Source organism: Ursus arctos, unplaced genomic scaffold (assembly GCF_023065955.2).
Source record: "Ursus arctos isolate Adak ecotype North America unplaced genomic scaffold, UrsArc2.0 scaffold_2, whole genome shotgun sequence".
NCBI lineage: Eukaryota > Metazoa > Chordata > Mammalia > Carnivora > Ursidae > Ursus > Ursus arctos.
The window spans coordinates 6,084,934-6,107,353 of NW_026622874.1; the positions used below are offsets into that span (position 1 = coordinate 6,084,934).

The following is a 22,420-nucleotide window of genomic DNA, read 5'->3' on the forward strand; positions in this document are numbered from 1 at the left end:
TGAATCATGATCTTGTACACCCAAAAGTAGTATTACACTGTATGTTTACGAACTAGAATTTAAGTTAAAACTATAAAAAAATGATGCCAAGACAAGGTTTTAGGAACTTGTGATATATAGTATTTTAAATGTTTCCGTTGGACAAAATAACAGTTTTAAAACAGAACCAGCACTATTGTGTATAAGACCTTATTTGGATGCATTTCTAATGGCCGTCTTGCTTGGCCCCCTCCTATGAAATATCCCTTTCATATGAAAGAATACATTTAGGGAAGGGAAACTTCGTTGCTCCTCACTGTGTTAGAGCAGGGGCCTTTCTTCTCACCATTGGCTCATCAAAATACTTCACTTTTTCTTTGAAATCATGCAACAAAGGAAGGTCGGAGTCATAAGCTAGTCCCCAGGAGTTATTTTTAAAATGTATCTCCTCACATCTGATATAGTAGAAGGTATGATAGCCTATAAAATACAGTACTTTGCCTTCAAGCAGCTTATTACATACCCACTGAAAAGTGTAAAAACTAATGTGACCAGATCTGGAGATTAGTTATAAGACTTAAATGTAAGTTGCCCTGTGTATTACACAATACTCATTTTCCTGTTGGAGCAGAGAGGAGAGTTATCTCAGACTGGGTGCTTGAGAAAGTTGGGAGTATTCATTTGAACCTATAACACATTTTCTGAAAACCCTGAGGTTAATAAAGGGTCCTTTACATAGGTTGGCTGAATTAGAGATTTCATATAAAACAGTAGGAAATAAGACTAGTAAAGTTACTAACTAGGGTTAGTTACCGTGAATATTGGGTAAGAATATAAACTTTATAAGAAAGAAAGGGTTTTTGCAAATGATAATGGCATTGATCAGATGATGCATTAGGTAGACCAATCTCTATAGTGGTGTTCAGGGTGAGATGGAGGGAAGTTTGGGGAAAACTGAACAAATAGAGAAGACGTGGGAGAAGAATCTATAGGACTTCATTATGAAGGAAGGGCAGGAGACAAGGAAGAATTTGTTCTGAAATTCTGAGTTAGATTAAGAAAATGATAACACTGAAGTAGGAAAGTCAGAGAAGGAACCAACTTTGGGGAAGATAGAATCAATTTTGTTTGTGTTATCTTGCTTGTTGGTGAGTCTGGGCTCCTCTTGAGACGTCTGGGTACAGAGTTCCAATACGCTTTTGAAAAGATTACAGAAAGGTTAGGGTAAAGCATATAAATTTGGGGATTTAATTCCTAGTCAATAAAGCCATTGAAGTTGTTGAGGTCTTTTTAAGGAGAAAAGACAGAAGGATAATATGGTGAGGGCAGCATATAGAAGGTAGAGGGCGGCCAGGAAAGAGTATTCCTAATCAGCAAAGGGTTTCCATGATAACACTTTTATTTCCCTTTATTTAAATTCCCCCACATTGTTTGAGCTATTCTTCATTCATTAATCTTCATTTGTGGATAGTCATAGCTTATACTGATCACAACATAGTATGTTGCAGGCATTGGGCTGAAAATTCACTTGTACAGGATTCTCATTTAGTTATTATAACAGTCTAATGAGGTGGATCGTTATCCCCACTTTGCAGGTGAGATAGCAGAGAGCTAGAGGGGGATAAATGAGTTAGCCCAAGTCCCAGAGCTGGTGAACAGCGAGCTAGGATTTGAACCAAGGTGTGTTTGACTCAAGAGTCAAGTTCTTAGTCACTCCACTGTGTATGTCCTACCTCCCCGACGTTTTAAGGACCATATCTTATAGATCTCCTCTGTCTCCCAAGTATGCCCCACATAATAGTATTAGTAAGTATTTATGCATTAATTACTTGAAAGAGCTTGGGAGGAGAGGATTAGCTATGGCAGAAGAACAAAATAGATTGAAATTGGCCTTTTATAGTTGAGTAGTTACTTGAATAAGCTGTAGTTTTAGCAAAATAGTTGGGGTAGAAATCAGACCTCAGAAAGTATGTACGAGTTAGTGAGGGGTTAAATACTAGAGTAATTAGATACAGGTTGTATCACAATGACAGGGAGCGGGATTGGAACAGGAACCTTTCTGGATTAGAAAACGTCTGTCTGTTTACAGCAGCCAGTGGAAATGATGAAATTGAAAACATAAGCTGTTTTCAGAGAAGGTATTTATTTGTATATATGTGGGATGACGAATACATTTAAATGAGTTGGCCAGAGAAAAGGTGAGGGACTTAACCTGCCTCTAAAACTTAAAAAAAAAAAAAAAAAAAAGTTAAAATGGGCATGAGTCAGTTTATCCAGATGGCCTAGAAGAAAGGGCAAGACAGTGTTGGGCTGGGGGAAGTGGGACTTTAAGGATCAAAGTTGGAAACAGACACATAGCAATGATTCTGAAAAGGAATTATTGTAGGAGACCAGGGCCCAGTGGAACTTAAAATGGCAGGAGTTTGTAACTGACCCGGTCTTTTTTTTTTTTTTTTTTAACCCTTCCCTTCATTAATTCTTTGTAGCCAAGAAAATAGACATAGCTTTAATAAAAAATTGAGACTTAGCGGAAGACCACATGAGTCAGGGAATGTGAACATATTCAACATGCAAATAAAAACAAAATTTTAAGAGATTGGTTTTTATTTGAAACGTTAAACAGCATGAAAGGCATGCACAGGAAGTTACTGCTTTCCAGAGTGAAGGAGCTGAGATCGCTGTGGTAGGTAGGCACTGAGGCACTGCTGGTTGAGGCCGACTAGCCTGGCCCTGTACATGGTAATAGTTCTCTTCAGGATCTTTCTCGGTATTCTAAGAAAAGGTAATCTTCCTTCATCTTCTCTTATTCTTTATACTGTAGATCAGATGATTAAATCAAAAGGTTGTGGTCATGTGTGGTGCCCAAGTTAAAAATTTTAAAGGAAACTGCCTCCTACTTCACAAACAGTATCTTCTAAAGCCATTTTCCTTTAAAAGGCAATAAAAATATATGCATGTCTATAGAGCCTAAAAATATGTAACTAACTAGGCTGGGCAACTTTTTAACGACGATTGTATCGCTTTTGTTGTTAGATTCTTTTGCTTGTCCTCCGGTACACCTTCCCATATGAGAGAAAAGAGAACCAAATCCCTTTTAAAGGGCCTCTTTGAGATAGATAGAGATATATGAACTTGGCTCCTCAGGAGTTTAAATTCTGAGAGATGCTAAAGCCAGGTTCAGGGTTTCAGTTCGTCTGCTGTGAGCATCAGATACTTACCGATTTACCTGAAATATACTTTCCTCATTACTGTTCAGTGGCCCAAATTGTATTTATGAACACAGCCAGACTTCCCAAAGGCAAATAGTGTTCCCCTGAGTGTATTAGAATACACTTCTAATCTAAGCACTGCGAATTTCAACTCCTTTTTTTTCCTTGTGCCTTTTATATCTTTCTGTATACTGATTGTTTTCATTCTTCTTGCGGCTAGGACCTTCTTTTGTAGATTTTCATATGCTGGCAGTCCTTATCCTAGTCTTGCCCTTGTTTTGAAGATGTAACAAAACACAAACTTTCTCCTGATAAATTCTGAAATGTAGAATGTGTGTCATTGAATATAATTAGAAAACATTTCTATCTAGAATCACGATAGTTGCATCAGCAAGAAAGTCTTAAGACAGTTATGAGTTTCATTCGATGTTAACCTTTTCCTTTTGGTTGGCATTTTATTGACCATTTTAGAAAACAGAGGAGCTTTATTGCAGTACAACCCTAATTTTTGCAGAATATTTTACTTTAAACCTTCTAAATATAGGGTACTTCAGTTTTAAAAATGATGCGTTTTGTTTTCACAAGATAAAATGGCAGAACCCAATTAGTGAGAAATCCTAATATTCTTTAGAAATCATGTAAATATGTGTGTTTTTAATGTTAGATTAAAAGAATATTCTGTGGTTCAAGGGTGAAATTTTACTAATTTATCATATACAAGTAATTTGAACTTTCCTACACGTGACCGGCTTTAATTCGTCGAGAACTGCAACAGTTCAGTAACCCTCTTCCCATGTGTTGTCAGGCAGTAGTGCTGCGGTAGGCCTTGTCAAAGAAGACATTTATTTCACTTATTTCTTGTATGATGCTTTTAAAAACAGTGGCGGTGCGCCTGGGTGGCTCAGTTGGTTAAGCGTCTGCTTTTGGCTCAGGTTGTGATCTCAGGGTCCTGGGACTGAGTCCCACATCCAGCTCCCTGCTTTGCAGAGAGCCTCCTTCTCCCTCTGGCTCTGCCTCTCTGTCTGTCTCTCATGAATAAATAAATAAACTCTTTAAAAATAAATAAATAAAAATTTAAAAATATATATATATATGTATATCTCACTGAAGTTTTTCTGTTTGTATTACTTTTTTTTTTTTGTCCTTTGTCTGTATGCATTTGTATTTCCAGGGTCAGTGATGAAAAGGATGCACGAGGGTATCTCCAGGCCTTAGCTTCTAAAATGACTGAAGAGTTGGAAGCTTTGAGAAATTCCAGCCTGGGTGCACGAGCAACAGTAAGTCCTGCCGTTTTGCGTGGAGAGTTATTGTAAGGGTGGGCGGGGAGGCTCGCACACATTGTAATAAACCTGAGCACTTCTGCTAGTTTGTCTAGGCCTTAGCTCATTGTCAAGTTTTTCATGAGCATTCACTTTGTCCAAGTCTCTGCCAGTTTAGGAAGTCATAGCACATCGCTGCTCAACTGTAATTTGCATAGGAGCCACTATTGGTAATAATTACGAAAAATACACTCCTTTGTATGGAGGTCTACAATGATTTCTGAAATTAATGAAAAATAATATATTTTCACACATAGTGTTTCAATTCTATTCTGTTATTAGAGAAAGATAGTGCTTTTAAGTAGTTTCTAACTATCCTTGCATTACTGAATTTAAATGGTAAAGAAAAAGTCGGATGGGGCTAACAACAGTCATATTATTTGGTAGGATATGCCCTGGAAAATGCGTCGTTTTGCAAAACTGGATATGTCAGCTAGACTGGAGTTGCAGTCAGCTCTGGATGCAGAAATAAGAGCTAAACAGGCCATCCAAGAAGAGCTCAATAAAGTGAAAGCAGCTAACATCATCACAGAATGGTAAGATTGAATGAGAGAGTCTGCTAGAATAATTTCTACATTGGTCCAAAAGTATTTGGGGGAGAAGTTACTTGTTTAATTGATACCTATCTCTTTTTTCTTTTGAGTAATGACCAGAAAAATTTATGAATACTTGAAAATGAATAAAAGCTTTCAAGCCTTGTATGCAGTGATGGGATTTTAATACAACCTTGCTTTCTCTGACTTGTCCATAAAGTAGAAATAACAGTGCTAATTAATATTTTAATATTTATTTTCCCCTTATTTGTAAAATTTAGTTGACTCTCAAATTCTGTTCCATTAAATCCCAAATTCTCTCCTGTTCTAGAGTGTCATATTAATATAAAAATGCAACATATATTCCGAACAAAACACAGTCATCCGGGAGTTCTGGCCTCTACCATAGATCTTTTACAAATGGAGATTCTCTTAATGATAAATTTCGTAGTGGTATAACAAATGTTAATTATAATTGTTTTTTCATGTTCTTTTATGTTTTAAAAAAAGTATATCCTCCACAGTCTGAGACAATCCTGGATAATGACATTCTTTCAATGCTCTTTGCAATAGTAGAGCAAATTATACTCTGAATAAATAAATGATAAAATGAAAATCTTAATTGGATTGGATATAAACATGGTTCAAGAGTAAGTCAGTATTGGTGATATAGAGGAACAATAGAAAGTTCATGTTACAAATCAACATATTAGTAGAAAAATCCATTTGGTGCTGGAATAGTAGCGTTCCAAAGGCATTCAATCATGAAAAGAAATACAGTCCCGTAAATTCAGTTTGTAATGTGTGAAGCCTTAGTCCTTAAACTGTAATCATTAATGTTTTGAATCCAATTAAAGGTCAGCTGCCTGGCACCCCACTGAACTATAAACTCTTGTTATAAATAATCTAGACATAAATTAAGTATGCTTTGCTTAAATGTGCTAGCATGACATTGAAAATGTGAGAGAACATTTTCTGGAGAATGTGAGTCAATCCTAGCACAAAGAGCTACTGATGTCATTCTCTGTGTTGTAATTGGAACGAGCACGATCAGCCTTCCAGTGCCTGGGACACAGGCGTTTGCACATTTGCTCATAAACCAGACTGTGAATGAAACTGGAGACTACAGATGTCCTCATAAAAATGCTCCACTTTCATGGTTCTCTGTGGAAGAGTCTAACAAAACCCTAAATTTAACCTTTGATTTTATGACATTTTAAAATGGAATCATTGAGCTCCGGGTCAGCATCTTTTTCGATAAAAGGCCAGATACTACTCAGTATTTTCAGCTTCGCAGGCCACATTGCCTCTGCCTACTCAACTGCACTATTGTGCGGAACCAGCCAGAGACAGCCCGTGAGTGAGTGAGTCTGGCTGCGGCGCAGTAAAAGTCTATTTCTACAGCAGTAGATGACCGGCCGGATTGTCTTTCCTGCAGTGGCTTGCACTTCCCTGACTTGACGTGACTGACATTTAAACCAGGAAGCTCCGACTGCGTACAGTAGGATGGCTCACTAAACAGCAGTAAAAATAATGACATTTTTCCTTTTTTTCCCTTATTGAAGTAAACTAAAAGATTCAGAGAAGAAGAACTTGGAGCTACTCTCAGAAATCGAGCAACTGATAAAGGACACTGAAGAGCTTAGATCTGAAAAGGGTATGAGAATGTGTTTTGCATCAATCAGGGCTTATTCTGTTGTGAATGTATTTTATTACCCAAGAATCCGCGTACGCGCAGGTCGGAGAATCGTTCACACTAATTAAGCATGCGGGCGCTCACTGATGGATATATGTGCAGATATGTGACACACACACTCGCTACACTGGTCTCAGAGTCCTTTTGTTGTGCTTAATGTACGTGGTTTAAAGATTTCACACTAACAGAAAACTCACTTTGACATGAATTGGACTGTTTTTTCAATGCCATGGACGATTTCACAAATAAGATTTTTGTGATTGGGGAAAAAACCTCTTATTTTTATAATATATTTTATACTCTTTTCAGATGTTGTAGGATTCACTTCCAGGGTAGTTGAGGAAACAATGTATGAAGTAATTTAAGATTAATCTAATCCCATATTAAAAGGCAATTCCGTGGTCAACTGTTTTTGCACGTCATTGTTTTCTTCCACGTTTGATTCTTACACTGCGTGTCCTGCAGGATCTCTCCGGGTTTATTCCCATGTCCTTGAAATTACCTGAGCATGTTTCCGTTAACGTGAAAAGTAACTCAGGGTGCATGGCAGCTATTACAGGAACTTCTTAAACTTTTTTTTCATAATGTGGGCATTAAGAATGTGAAGATTTAATAAAAAGAAATTCAGAATGTTATTTTCTCAATGAAGGGATCTCTTATATGCTGTTAGTAGAAATTCATTGTCCTGAGGTCCCTGGGTGGCTCAGTCAGTTGAGCATCTGACTGTTGATCTCAGGGTCATGAGTTCAAGCCCTGAGATGGGCTCCACACTGGACGTGGAACCTACTTAAAAAAAGAAAGAAAGAAAGAGAGAAAGAAATTCATTGTCCTGACGAAGTCTGTATTCCTGACTGAATAGTGAACTAATTAATGGCTTAATGTTATGCATACATTATGTGAGGCTTCCCTGTAATTTCTCAGTCCTGTGACACACAGTCATGTCAAACTGGTTGGGTCTCTGTATCTGCTTTTAAAATTGTGGAGAAAAAATAAAATAGAACTGTGGAAGAAAGAGAGGGTATCACATAAAGGAGTTGACATGAAAAAATCATTAAAAGTAGTGGATGTTCAAAAAAAGTTTTTGTCAGTTGAATTTCCTAGTGAACAGGAAAAGAAGGAACCCAGCAGCAAAAGTGAATTAGGAACTCACACTGAGCACAAGGCTTCACACTAAATTGAGAATCAAGCAGAGTTTTCAAAGATGAAGAGTGGAATTGGTCTGCATTATTAGTGAGTAGAGGGAAAAGAATATATAAGACCTGGAGGACCTGTAAGGCAGTTTTTATAGAAGAGAGACCAGTGCAGAGTGTGACTGACTATAACACGCCACGTGCCACTGACTGCATCATTTTTAGAATAGATGCTCGAGTTTATCACATTGCTTTATGACAGCATGTTAAGCTATAGCTTTTATGTGGATTTAGAACATTGTAGAATAATAAAATTTCACCTTATGTTGTAAGATAATGTACTATACTACTTAAATATAATGTAATGTTTATGTAATATAATGAGGGCAAGGATTTTTTTACTGCTGTGTTTACTTATACATCCCAGTATCTAGACAAGGTTTGGCACATAACAGGCTCTCAGTAAATATTTATTGACTGGATGCATTTCTGAACATAGTGCCTTATCTGGCATCCATGGTGTGTTATTAGAGAGTAGTATGAAAGGCACACAATTGATGTCACTTCCTATCATTGCATATATATTTTAAGAATTATTTTGGAAGTTATGCATTTGAAGTTAATACCATAGCCAACAAATATACATCAACTTCCGAAACTTCATCTGAGAAAAACTAGGGTATGAGTGATTTATTCTGTCAGTAAAACAATGCCTGAAATCAGATGGAGGCCTTGACCAAAGTTTTCTCATAACTAAATACATTCACTGTATTTCTACATTATTATACGAGGTTATTTATATTAGTGCGTACTGTATGTTTGCTAAGAGGTTTTCAAAACAGAAACCTTTTTTGGTGATAAATTAGCTTAGAAAAGTCAGATATAACCATGTTTTTAAAATTCTCCCAAGTCTACCAAGATTTAATGTGTTTCTTATGATGTGCTCTGTGGGAAAAGAAAGAAATTCAAGACCTCAGGGCAGGAAACAAGTATGTCATGGAGACTGATATAACTCTTAAGTGATATCCCAAGAAACATTAATATAGTTTTTTTTTTAAATATGTAGAGCTAATAGTATCGATCAGCTTTAAAATGTGGTAGCTTGTGAACAACTCTTAATAGATTCAGACAGGAATGGTTATCCATGAAAATTAGTTTAAATTGTTCTAGTTTTAAAAAAAGTTGCTGCTGTCTTCTAGGTATAGAGCACCAAGACTCACAGCATTCTTTCTTGGCATTTTTGAATACGCCTACCGATGCTCTGGATCAATTTGAAGTAAGTATTAAACTTTTCAAGTATTCCCTGCGGTCCATTTAAAAGTCCCTTTGTGATTTAAAATTCATTTGCAATGAAACTGTTTTATTGCCTCTCACATAAAAGGACCTAGAATCTTATATCAACAAAAACACGTCAGGAGAGGAGTATGTTCTGCATTCTTATGGAAACTCTAATCACATTCGTATTTAAGAAAAATCTAAGAAAGATCGAAATATGAGAGTCGTAAGATTTAAAAGAAATTTCATCTCTTCCCCTGAGAAACAGTAAATGCAGAACAAATCCGAACTTTTGAAATAATTTGGACACTTTTCTTTTTTCTCCCAAGCATAGAACCACAATTAAAAAAAAAAAACAAGTGAAAAAGGTCAGAGCTCATAATAGGGCAATGCTGGGTCTAGCTCCAATCAGTTCGATTATTTTGGAAGTTTACGATAGGAATACTTCTTGTGAAAAGTATTACATAGAGTGTATTAGGCAGTGTATTCCATAATAATGAAACAGTGACTCTATGACTGTCCTTTTTTGGTGCTTAAATTCATTGCTGGGGGGGGGGGGGAACCAATTTTATGATATAAGTTATATTTTGGTCTCAGAAAATTTAAGTTAGTGATTATATCTTTATTAAATAATCATACGTCTCTGTGCAGAGCACTGTTCTAGGTGCCGGAGATACAGTAGTGACCAAATCACCAAGTCCTGTTCTCAGAGAGGTTACATTCCAGTGGGAACAGCTAGAGGCTGAGAGATTCTGCTGCTCACTTTTAATCGTTACCCTTCCTAAGTGCTTCATTTAATTTGATTATTAATGATTTGCCATGCGCTTCATTTTATTACATTTTGGGCACAATGTATGCATTGTATTTCATTCCTTTGGGAAAGGGAAAAAGAACCACGCTTTAAAAAGTAATTAATGGATTTCTGAGTTTCTTGAGAAACGATGCCAATGACTGCTCTTCTCATTTATTTATTTGAATTAATGTCATTTGCCTTTCAATTGTTTTACAAAATTTTTGATTTATTATTTGTTCTTATTAAATTGCTTCATCCATATTTTCTATTTTTTATTGCTGTATTCGTTAAATAGGATTCCTTTTCTTCTTCCTCATCTTCACTGATTGATTTTTTGGATGACGTAAGTCTTTGATTTTCAAACCAATGCATCCTTCAGTAAAAGACATCAGTGAATTGAATTGAAGAATTTTGCCTAGTAATGCAGTCAGTTTTAGAAATATCACACATGGTAATTATTTGTGAGACAAAATTTGCTTCTTATCTGAAATATAATAAAGAGTTCATCTTTATTAAACATCAGAAAGTGAAAATGTACTTTGAAAAATGCTTTGACTATCAGAGAATCTGTATTTCCTTTCTTTGCAACAATTCGGAAGACTGGAATGTTTATTTGATTATTGTCACTATGTAGATATGTATATAAAAATGCTCATTTTTATTTTTCATGGTGATTTCTATTTCACATTCCCCTTTTTGGCACTTTGCCATTTAATTTCTCAGAAGTAAACTTCTGGTGGTAAATTCAGAAAAAAAGTGACATGTTTTATTAAATCTTTCACTAGATTTTATTGTGATGTAATAACAGTACATACAAATCAGTTTTTAATGCTGACAGATTTTCACTTCTAATGTAGAAACTGATTTTCATTAACATATGTGCTACATGCACTATAAATTGACTGCACTACCATTTTCTCTCCTAAATTAATTCTATCCATTTGATAATTTAGAAGTCCCTAATGTATATCGTTCATTCTCTTTACTGAAATACCAGATGTACGCATTCTCTGTATTCCACATTAAATGGCACATAAAGCCTTGTCATGTCGAACATTTAACCTTTCTAGAAACTGGAAAATAAAATGGGTTCAAATGCAAATGGTCTACATAGCACCAGTTTTTCAACCAGGGAAATTTTTATAGGTCTTACTTTTTGTGTTTTGTTAAACATAATTCTTATATTCAGAAAAGTATTTCACATAATTTTCCACTAAAGAAAACTCTTGATCTAGATTTTTAAAAATTTTTTAAGTGATTTTTTTTCTGTCTTTGAAATATTATACCCAAGTGTACTACTTTCCATTCTGAATGGACACTGTTTCATTATTCTTGAGACAGTTGTTCTAGTTAATTCTACAGTGCAATAAAAAGAGACCTCTTTTGAGGTACAGTAGTATTTCACATTATACTCTACAGTATGTTTCACTGTACTAAAATGTTCAATATAGTATGTCCATAGAAACATCATTCACTTGAGAGGGAATGAGAAGGAAGTTCGAATAAATTATTTTAACTGTTCCTTCCACTAGAAACCATTTCCATTTTTTTTCTAACTTTTCTCTACATTCCGTTTCCTCCCACAAAAATCTCTCAATGTAAACTAGAGGTCGTGTGTATTTTGACAGGTTCGTTCTGCTCAACCCAAGGGCTGCAGGAACACGCACTGTCCGGTGCCCATCTTGTCTCTGCTCTCTCTGCCACCGGTCAGCTAAGTGAAGAAGCCTCCCTCTCTCACTTTCCTCTGGGAGAACCCTTCCTTGTCCTTCACCCATTAGCACTCAGCCTAAGCGCAGTTCAGACATAACGCTGAATTTCACACCAGCACGAAGGAACTCGTATCATAAAGGGAAAAGGGGTTGAGTTCGCACAGGCTGAATCTTTATGAATCGGGCTCCAGCTCTTAAAAAGCCTAGTTTTTTCCCTCATTTGCTTCCTGAGTTCTCTTCTTCCAGTTTATTGGTAAAGTGCATAAGGGGGCTCAGATGCCGCCTCTACCACTTTCTCATGATTGGGAGCAAGTTCCCTAACCTTCCCGTTAGGTAAGCCCCAGTGTGCTCATCAGAAGAACAAGGATAATAATAGTGGTCCTGACTCAGAGGTTGTTTGAGAATTTAAAGAAACAGGGTGTGTGGAGCCCTCAGTAACACTGGTTACCATTTCCTTACTTGTAATAGGCCGTTCACCTCCCTTCCTGCGTTCCCGTTAGCTTCCTTTCTTGTCCGGGAATCCATTGTGGCTCAAATGTTTCCATGGCCTTCTGCTCGCCTTCCGCCCACCAATCCAAGTGACTGTACTCCCCACCCCACCCCCAAATTGTCCAGCCACGAGATTGCTGCACAGTGAGGCTTGCATGTCAGGGAGAAGGCCAGCAGTAAGCTCCCTTTAAAAAAAAAAAAAAAGTTTGTATTCTTATTTCATATTTTATGGCATAAACCTCTGTCTGTAGTTGGTTAACTATGACTCCTCTTCCCAGAGTTCTCATTCATTTCATCCTCAAAGCCAGAGTAGAGTGATGTTTTGAAAAATGGTATTCAATCCTTGGCATGCTCACGTTGGGCATCTGGGATACTTAGTATGAAACGAAACTTCTGTTGCTTCCTTTCTCTTAGGCATTTGGAAGCTTAAAGAATAGAATCAATCTTGATTGTTCTTTGTGCCAAAACTAGTTAAGAATGTTGTACGTGACTGCCCCCATAATAAGTAGAGTGTAACCCTTAACTAATGCATACAGCACATCCTTTGGTCACTCTTTTCTGATTTCTTTCTCATAGAAATAGAGAAATAGATGACATTGAAGACCTAGAATTTGAATTGCGACAGGAACTTATAGGTTTAGTAAGGGATAAAGCCAGTACTCGGCCAGATTGCAGAAATGAAGCCTTCTTTGGTGTCCATACACCATTGATCTTCCCCATCTGCTCCCCATGGCCTAGTGACCTCAGACTGCCCTCTGATTCTCTAGAACCATACCACCAGCCCCTCCCCTCCTCCAAAATGACCCTTTACTTTTTTCCTTAACCCTCCCATGTAGGCCTATTAACACGATGATTCTTTTTACATAAAATAGTACCCAAAATCCCTCTCCCACCTCTAGTTTTTCCTCAGTGTGTTTTGCCTGTTAGTTCAAAATTCAAGTGAATGCCAGAATGTCTGTCAATACAGGAACACATTCAGAGCCATAGGCTTTCCTTTTAAGTTGCACAGTTTAGACAACTCTTTCTGTGTGAGTCGAGTTTCCAGCAAGAGCAGCCTTGACAGGAGAGCAGTGTATGGTGGCCCAGGTCCCTTCCTTCTCCCGCCGACTCAGGCCGAACAGAAGACAGTCTCAGCCCCTGCTTCTGTAATTCAGGACAGCTCAGGTAGTTGGGCTTTTCTTCATGTAGAATCGTAGGCTTCTGACAGAGGAAAGAACCTTGGAAAATACTCCGTCCAGGGGTCGTAACCGTTGTTGATCACAGCATTCTCCCGTTAGTAGACTGGACCATTTGCTCCCCCATTAGTAAAGTTTTAGGATTCTCAGTCTTTGGAGGAATAGGGAAGGGGTGGCAACAGGGTTATGGATGACATTGTTTAGGGCAGATAAGAGGGGGTTTTAGTTCATGGCAAACTGACGTCACTCTGACCACTTTGTCTCTTGGGTCAGGCGTCCCCCACATGCAGTGAGACACCAGTGACAGCAGTGAAACAGATGCCAGGGTCCTTGTGCTCTGGAAATCATTCCCTCTTGATCTTGTCTTTTCTCGCAGGCCCACACACCCAGTCCTAGACTGCCTGGGGTGGCTCTGTGTTAGGCCCAGCACCAAACAGGGTGAGGGGCAAGCAGAGCTCAGCAGCTCGGGCTCTCCCCCATCTGTTCCCTGCATCCCAGAGGCCAGAGGTCCAGGGATGATCAGACCAGCTTGCAAACTTCCCATTCTGTTCCGTTCATTTTCTTCTTTTCAGTTGAGTGCCCAAAATGCTTGGCTTGACTCTTATTAAAAGTCATACTAATTATAGTCATATAAATGAACTACTTGTTCTTTATATTTGATAAATATATTGTCACTTATTAAGTCTATGCCAGGTAAGTTTTGAGTTTTATTTAAATCATAATTCTACATTCTGTTCATTTGGGCCAAATTCACAAAAAATGGGAATTGCCCTCTCACCTGGCAAATGGCAGTATGCCACCTTGCTTTCTGGAGGCTGTCTTACTCTAGTGTTCTGAGGAAAGGGTAAACCAAGGAATTATAGGTGTGGAATGAAAAGGTCAGACATCAAGGAATAGAGTTAGTCCAAGGAGTCCAGCTGGCTGGTCCTCCTAACACTGTTTTCTTGCATCCTGGCATATGACAAGAAGCAAGTAGTCTGAAAGTATCGGCCCGCCGAGTTCTACTCCTTGTTTGGCTTCATAATAAAATCTTGCTAAGATGTCTTAAAATATCTCATTTCAGTCCTAGCTCCTAGCTTCCTTCTCTCATCTCTTGCTTTTAGCATGGTCTCTCTCCCGGCTGCTTTCATAATCTCTCATAACCCATCACAGAAACCTGAGGTTTGACAGCATTGTGTAGCTGTATCTGAGAAAGGTTGATCATATGGGAGAATCAATGGAAGACAGAATTTTTAAAACCTACATTATAAAGATCTTTTAATCCTGAGACCCAGACCAGGCCTAGATCCTTCTGAGAAATTCCTGATATTTCCTTTCAACTCTTTTTTAAAAAATCTTCCATCCACATATTAAATACAACCCAGCTTGAAACTCTCCTGTTTCAGAAGATTGCATATGCAATCCTTCACTAATTTAGGCAGCATTATATATTACTTTATATTTATGTTTTTTATTGTATATCATAATCCGAATATATTTAGACAATCTGGAGAAAGAACCATGATTACCTAGTCTTTTACTCTTCAGTATGTTACTTTAAAAGACCTTTGGCACTAATAAAACAAAGTAAATATTATTAAAAAAATAAAAATAAAAGACCTTTGGAATTCATTGACTGAATCTTAAAATCTATTTCCCAAATTATGTGTCTGTAAGAGAAATTACTTCTTTTGGTTTCTGCCTGTGTGCTTACTTCCATAATCAGCCTGAAGTTTATGGTGGCAGTTTATACACCAGATCTAAAATGCACAGTTTTATTTTTTTAATTTTTTTAGATTTTAAAAAAATTTATTAGAGAGAGTGAGAGAGCACAAGCATAAGCAGGGGGAGCAGGAGAGGGAGAAGCAGACTTCCCACTGAGTAAGAAGCCCAATGCGGGACTTGATCCCAGGACCCTGGGGTTATGACCTGAGCCAAAGGCAGAGGCTTAACCAACTGAGCCACCAAGGCGCCCCTAAAATGCACAGTTTTAAATGGTACACAAAGACCACGTACTGCTTCCCAGTGTGTGCTGTGAGACCAGTTTCACTGTTAGCAGGAAACTATGGTTGTGAGAGTGTGTATAAGAGAAAGTGTGTGCTGTGTATGTTCCTCTAATTGTATTATCAGGAAATAGTCTAATTTCCCCTTCTCTATTGAAAATATATAAATATAGCTGTCTGACTATAGAAGTGTCTGACTTCGAGGTAGACGCTTTACGAAGAACATTATTACTCTGGTAATTTAAGACCATGATTAGCTTTATACAGTGCCAACTTGGACACTGTGCAGGGATGGTTTTGAGAGACACGTTGACTTGTTTTTAGCTTAAAACTTTGAGCTAGTCACGCTTTTTTCATGGTTTCAGCAGCTCCCAACTCTGGTCTAAAAGTGTAGGGGTAGTCAAAAAGTAAAGGTCTCTTTGTGTTAGACATCTCAGCACTTTCTACACATGTAGTACCACGCTTTGCACAATGGTAGCTGCTGAGATAAATCAGACGTAGAAGTAGGCCTCAAAACACTTATCTTACTGTTAGAGAAAACAAATCCATAGTTACATACTGTGCTGTAGAAAGTGTAAATGCCATAAGAAATAATTAGATATATATTAAGTATGGCAGAATGTCAGAAGGATTCGTTCAGTGTTTTTAAGGATTTTTAAATTTACGGGCTTTATGATAAGCGTATTCCAGATTCTTAAGGATCTGAGTCTGATGGAAAAACCACACATGTAAATAAATAATTCTACACATTTGGGAGAAGCACGATAATAAAAGGTATGGACTATATATCATGGGAGTATATGGAGAACTACCTGACTGAACTAGGCGGCTGCAGAAAGGCTTTCTGAAAGAAGCGATGGCTGAGCAGGTCCTCACCTCACGGAGGGACGGGTGTGGTCCACAGAGTGAGAAGAGTAAGAAACTGAGGAAGACGGGCGTGTGCTAGGTGGGCAGAGCATGAATAGGGAGGGGAGTTCTGCCTATTAACTCTGGGACACCGTGTTCAGGTCATCCCCCTTCCAGTCTCCTAGAAAGAAATACAAGTTCCTGTTTACCAGTCTGCCAGAGTTGTACGAATAACACCGATCACCTGGAAGGAGGTTTCTCATCCTTCCAGTTTTCTCTGAACTCTGTAGCTGCTGTAGGTCAGTTTATAAATTCCCTCCTCTAGGTCCCCCTACAAATCTTGTATGTTCCCCCCGGCCCCCCAGCTACCCGGAGAACTCTGCGGCTAACCTCTGTTACAGCGTTTGTCACACTGTGGGTGGCACGGTGCCTTCCCCACCAGCCTGTGAACAGCACATCTTCTGTCTTTTAAAAACCTGACATATTGCAAACCGTCAGTAGATGGTAGGTTCTGTTGAGTACAGGGAATTGCCGGAAGCAGATACTGTTTATATTTATAAAATTCTGCTCTTCACGCATCACCAAGTTCCAGAGACTTGCGAGATATTTCAGTACAGTTATTACCTACTTACTCTTATTGCTGCTTTTCCCTAGTTACTTAATCTTTAATGTCCGAAAGGTGAAGGTCCTTCTTGACTTAAGCCTAATGTCTCGTCAGGATGGACGGTATTGTGGAAGTAACTTTTTGTTTTAATTCATTATCAGTAATTCTGATGTAGCTTTTATCATTTAAAAGCATCATCTTTGAAAACAGTAAGAATTCGGTAGGTAAAAGACTAAGTATTTTATTAAATGCTGCCCAGCACTACACCAGAATTATTTGGATCCTTTTTGTTCTCACGTTTCCAGTTGTTCCTACCAACCTTTGCAGAAAAGAAACTGTCCATCACTCGATGGAGCGTTATTTTGTGGGTCACCGCTTGTGCGGGGTCCCGTGAAAGCTTGATTGTCATCGTCGACCGAGTCTGAGCAGCAATTTCTTTACTGTCCTATCCTCCAGTTTTTCCTGAAACTACACATACTTTCAACCTATCAAAAAATGTGTCTTTATGTGTATGTTGATATACTTTGTCTGTTAATACAGCGGTAGCCATGGAGAGTCGTGTGTGAGTATTTGTAACGTGTAGTATTCTCCTTTCTTTGTTGAAGCGCTCTCCGTCCTGTACTCCAGCTAGCAAAGGCAGACGTGTAAGAAACTACTGCCCTGTGTGTCCCCACCCCGTGCCCTCCGCCCTGTCTCCTACCCTTCTTGCCTGTGGTTGCGGAACACGCTCACGTCTCCGTGGTGTACTCCCCCCTCTCCTGCATGCTGTGTGCTGCTGCTCCCGCTAGCGCTACTTTGCCTTTCTGCATTTCCTTTTTTCTTTTTCTTTTCTTTTTTTGGCTTTGGCCGTAAAGCTTTAGGAATGTTCGTATAAATTTCAGTAACCAAACTACTAGAATTATAAGGTATCTTTCTCATTTTTACTAGGGGAAAAAGTGATCCTAACGTATGCTTTCCAAATTGATCGCCTACAAAGTAAATGAGCTTCTAAACAAGATCTGATATAAGCAAATATGTAGAGATTTCCTAGAGATTTTAATTATGTGGGAAAAAAACCTTGATGATTCATATTATGCAGAATTCAAAAGAATTTGGGACAACTTCTAGATCTTACTGACTATAATTTTATATAAATCAGTTCTGCAGAAATCTTTGATAGATTATTTAATGTAGTTCAGAGGACTATCCCTAAATATATTTATAGATTTGAGGCAATAGTATTAATAATAAATTGTTCATATTCTAAGGTATTTCTAAGATTTAAAAATATCTTGACACTTCATGTATGTATGATAACAAACTATAAGCAACTTCCTGTGCTGAAGCGAGCTCAGCGTTTCTCAGAACTAAATGGGCCGGCCGCTCTCTCTGTCCCGCAAGATTCTTATATGCCCAGAATGGGGCATGTATTTGTAGAAAGATCTCAAATTTTCCTAAACCAGCGTCCACCCCAACATCAATATACACAACATACACACCCCCTAGTTGAGAAGCAGTGGGCTGGCTGACGTTGTCTGCTCTGGTTTTCACGTGTGACGTAAAATAGTAGCATTAAAAAGGAATGTCTGTGGTAGATACAAGCTTTTAAACTTTCATCTGTCAGCTTCATAATCACTGGTATTGATCAACACCTTAAATCCAGAATTCTTGAGAACTCTGGGACTTGGGAAGGGCTAGATCATGGAATTCTCTGGTTTATAGAGAGCATGGGGAGCAGTAGGGTGGCTCACTGCTTCCTGTGCTCTTCTCTTTCGGATGTCGTGGTGCACTGATGGCAAAATAAACATGACGAGCCCTTACATAGCACGTATTTCCAAACCACTGTTTAATAATGAGTAAGCGGGTCAAATACCAGTGGTACGGCCAGTAGAACTATGACTTTAATATCTCATTGATTAATGACATTTTTGAAAAGATTACTGGTTCAATAGATTTTTTTATTATTTTGACATTTAGAGAGTTAAAACTGCCGGGCGCTTGGATTTATTAGATTAATCTGAGTATGTGTTAAGTACACCCTATAACCTCCAGAAAGGAAGACCAAAATGTTGTGTGCCTAGTTATATTAGGGTTCAAATCGTCAGCCTGTGAATTGAGTGAATTTTTAATGAGTTTTGTTTCATATAGTTGTAATTCAGAGAGATTTTATTTTTCTGGTTAAGTAGAGATTAGTTTTATCTCACCTGCCTTGCAGACTTCTAGGGGTCTTGGCCTCTCAGAGCACTTCTGCAACTCTTGATATGAGGAAAAATTTTTGAGGGAAATACTGTTCAGTCTATATCTTCATTCTATAAGATATGAATAAGCCGCACTTAACCAAAGCCTATTGATGTATATATGGTTTTTTTAAATGCAGATGTGGTAGGCTTGATAATCTGCTTTCCAGGCTTGCTTCCCTTTTTCCTTGGTTATGTATCTGACAAATTAAAAAACCGCCTCTAAAAAGTGGTGATGTCCATGAGGGAGCTGAGTGAAGAATCACCAGTGATTCAGCAGGTACAGAGAGCGTCTCACTGGCGATAGGGAGGTGCCTCGATGGTCCTGGGAGACGGCGGTGTGTTACAGTAGGACACACACGCTTACCACTCCTAACGGTGGCCTTGAATCCAGCAGTGACCTGCAGTTGTGTTACCTACCGTGTTTTCAGATGAGCAGTAGGTAATACTTTCATAAACTTAAAATTCTTCTGATTCTTATATGTCATATAAGTGAGGTATCACTGTTCAAGGTTTGCTGCATTTTTATTTCCGGTCCCCTCTAAGTTTCCATTTACAATTTGAATACTTAAATTCTTTTTAAGTGGTGTTATTCAGTTAGGCATAGCACACGAAAGATTTGATATTAACATTATTATTAATGCCTGAATATACGTGGTTATGGAAAGGTCCAAAGTGTTTTCATTAATTGTGAGAAACATTGAATGTCTCATTTTAGATTATTCCTTTAGAGTTTGGAAGAGAGATTATAAACAGCTAACATGTAACTTAAGTTTCTTTTATGTTTTCTGAGAACATTTGAAAATTCTCCATAGTAGATTTTCAAGTCGATATATTGAAAATGAGAAATTTTCAGAAAGAATAACAAGTTATATTATTCATAATTGGTAAGATTGCACTTACTAGTCGTAACTTTCAGTGATTTATTTATTATTTGTTTTAGGACAATAAAATATTATAGTTTTGCTGTTTTCCAAATAATACAGTATTTCCATAATACTGTTTTTTATCATAAGATCAATGAACAGAAAAAATTCTGTCAGTGGAACTTTGAGTGTTTCTGAATATAAAAAATTGGTTTATTTGCCACTTTGTTTCCAAAATACTTCTAGCTAAAGGATAAAGGTAATTGATGATAGTTGTATTTTTTTGGTTAACTTGGAGTTTTATATTTACAAATACAAAGCAACATGTTAGATGTAAGCTTTTTAAAAAAATCTATAATCTGTATCAAATCTTGGTATCTTTTACTTTAAAACTAGGTTTCTTATGAGAATGTTTTGCTTCTTGTATTTGTTCAAATCTGTAATTATTTTTGGAGTAGAAAAGGTCCATTGATACACAGTCAAGATGAGTTGTTTTAGTTGTTTTTATTATTTATCAGAAAACTATACTGTGTAATTTGAGGAGTTCACCTAAAAATCAGATCTGATCCTAGGGGGAAAGAAAACTTTTCTATTTTACTGCACTACTCTAAAAATAAATTTTGTGGCTCACTCAGTAGGGAAATCCTAATAGAGTCGGGAAACATTATGGACTTTCTACATGACAGTGCTGCGCATTGTGGATGATACTGCTGATACTCATTCAGTTTTTCTTTTTTTTCCCCACAGAGTAGAGCAGTAGGTAAAAATGACATTGGAGTGTAGTACATGTTTCTAATGCCTTTCATCAGAATAACTCCTTTGAAGTAGGTTTAAAAAGAAAAAAGAATTAGTTAACCAAAAAGTAGAAAAAAATCACATTTACATAAAGATATTCCTCATCTTTCTCAGTAGATTGCAGCTTAGAAATATTGAGCGAATTGCTTACACTGTTCAGTTAAGATTTGTTTCCAAGATCTTCCTACAGATACTATCAGGAGGTACTGTCCAATTAATATTAGCTATATATTACTTTTCACTATTTTCTCCTTTTTTATTCTTTCTACGACCGTAAGCGTAATTATTGAATTGTGTGTCTCTGCTGTTGATGTATGTCGTGTTCATCAGCTTTTCCCGCATTATTAATTCAAGTCATCGCTTACATTTAATGCTATACCGTTTTTCAGAACACAAAGAATTTAACTTCCACGGCTTAAGTATACTATTAATGATTGTATTATAACCACGATAAAGTTTGGAAGTAAACATAATTGATGTGCTATTAATCAGATGCTTTGCTGCCATGTTATATCCGAATCATTGCCAATAAATTATTAAATTAATTTTAGGCTGCCTGCAAAGTCTGGCTTATAGTTATTGAGTATTCTGAAAGTTCAGTAAAATTAATTGCTTTTTAGTGGATAGAATAAGTCCTTAATTATAAATGTATCAGTAAGCATGTAATTATAAATAAAATTAATAACATCTTGAAAAACCAGTCCTGCTGATGATAATTAAAACTTTGATATAGAAAATATGTAAGTGGTATTATATTTTTCTTCCTGTTAAACCTCTTTTGAGATATTGTTTACACTGGCAGTAATCCAGAAAGGAAATGAAATACGTAAATCTATTAATCTAACAGGTATTAGCTTCTAATAGCTTTTAGAAGACGTGGGAAAAAATTTTTTTAGTTTAATATTCAAAACATCATTGCCATGAAGTTTTATTCATCTTTACCAAACTTTGTTCCTTGTCATTCTAAGAAACATACTTTTGAAAAATAAAGTGGTAATTTTTAAGCTTCGCTTAAACATTCATGGTTTTTTAAAAAATCAGAGTATTATCGTAAATGGCATAGTTCAACTTTTCAAATATACTCAACACCATCTCAAAATACTACTCAAATATTTTTACTTATTTTTAATTTGTTTTAACAAAAACTACCTGATTTTGTTTAATCTCTGGACTTTATTTTAAGAGCGTACAGTTCCAAAAAGCTGGTATGCTAATTTTCATTATACTCTTTTATTAGAATTGGTATTGGGTTAGTTTTTAAATCTAAATGTTTCCTCTTTTGAATAACCAGTTTTACCTCATGCAGCTAAGAAAATCATTTTAAAATCTATTCTCATTCCTGTTATTTTCTTTTTTGAGTTAAAAACTTGTTAGGAGAAACAGACTTTTTATAAATGACAATAATTATAAAGAAGGGCCAAGAGGTATGTATTTAAAGCCTCGAGAGTTCTTTAAGAGTCACTAATTTCTGTAACCAGGGATTCAACTTTGATGGTGTGTTTTTCCCTTTGTTCAGTAGCACACTGTCATCATGTCACAATTTTCATAGGGTCGTGAAACATGATGGTGAATGTTTGAAGGACCAACTGTGGGACGAGGGTGGGGGTAGGGTTGATTTTTAGGGGTGATGATTTCTGTGATGTACACCTCCCAGCAGGGCACGTGCTGACAAAATATCTTAAGCGGTGTGTTCTAACATCAGCGCAAGGAAGTAGAGGTAATCACACCGCATGCTCACCTTGGGCCAGCGCGTGTTCACGGGGCTCCAAGAGCAGACCTGCTTCCAGTTGTCGGCCGGGACTCC

General features: G+C 37.3%; 1 protein-coding gene across 14 annotated transcripts in view; it reads left to right on the forward strand.

The window, feature by feature from the left end:
• Positions 1-22,420, forward strand: part of CDC42BPA (CDC42 binding protein kinase alpha) — a 309,574-nt gene that overhangs the window by 238,104 nt on the left and 49,050 nt on the right. For 7 of the 14 annotated variants that reach the window (XM_044387982.3, XM_026509531.4, XM_044387985.3 and 4 more), the window contains 4 exons: positions 4,360-4,465; positions 4,895-5,043; positions 6,606-6,697; positions 9,066-9,142. In XM_044387982.3, coding sequence (XP_044243917.2) covers positions 4,360-4,465; positions 4,895-5,043; positions 6,606-6,697; positions 9,066-9,142 — 424 coding nt within the window. Of the gene's footprint in view, positions 1-4,359; positions 4,466-4,894; positions 5,044-6,605; positions 6,698-9,065; positions 9,143-10,229; positions 10,278-17,344; positions 17,384-22,420 lie in introns of all 14 variants that reach the window. The other 7 variants (XM_057314949.1, XM_057314950.1, XM_044387983.3 and 4 more) reach the window with 2 other exon arrangements.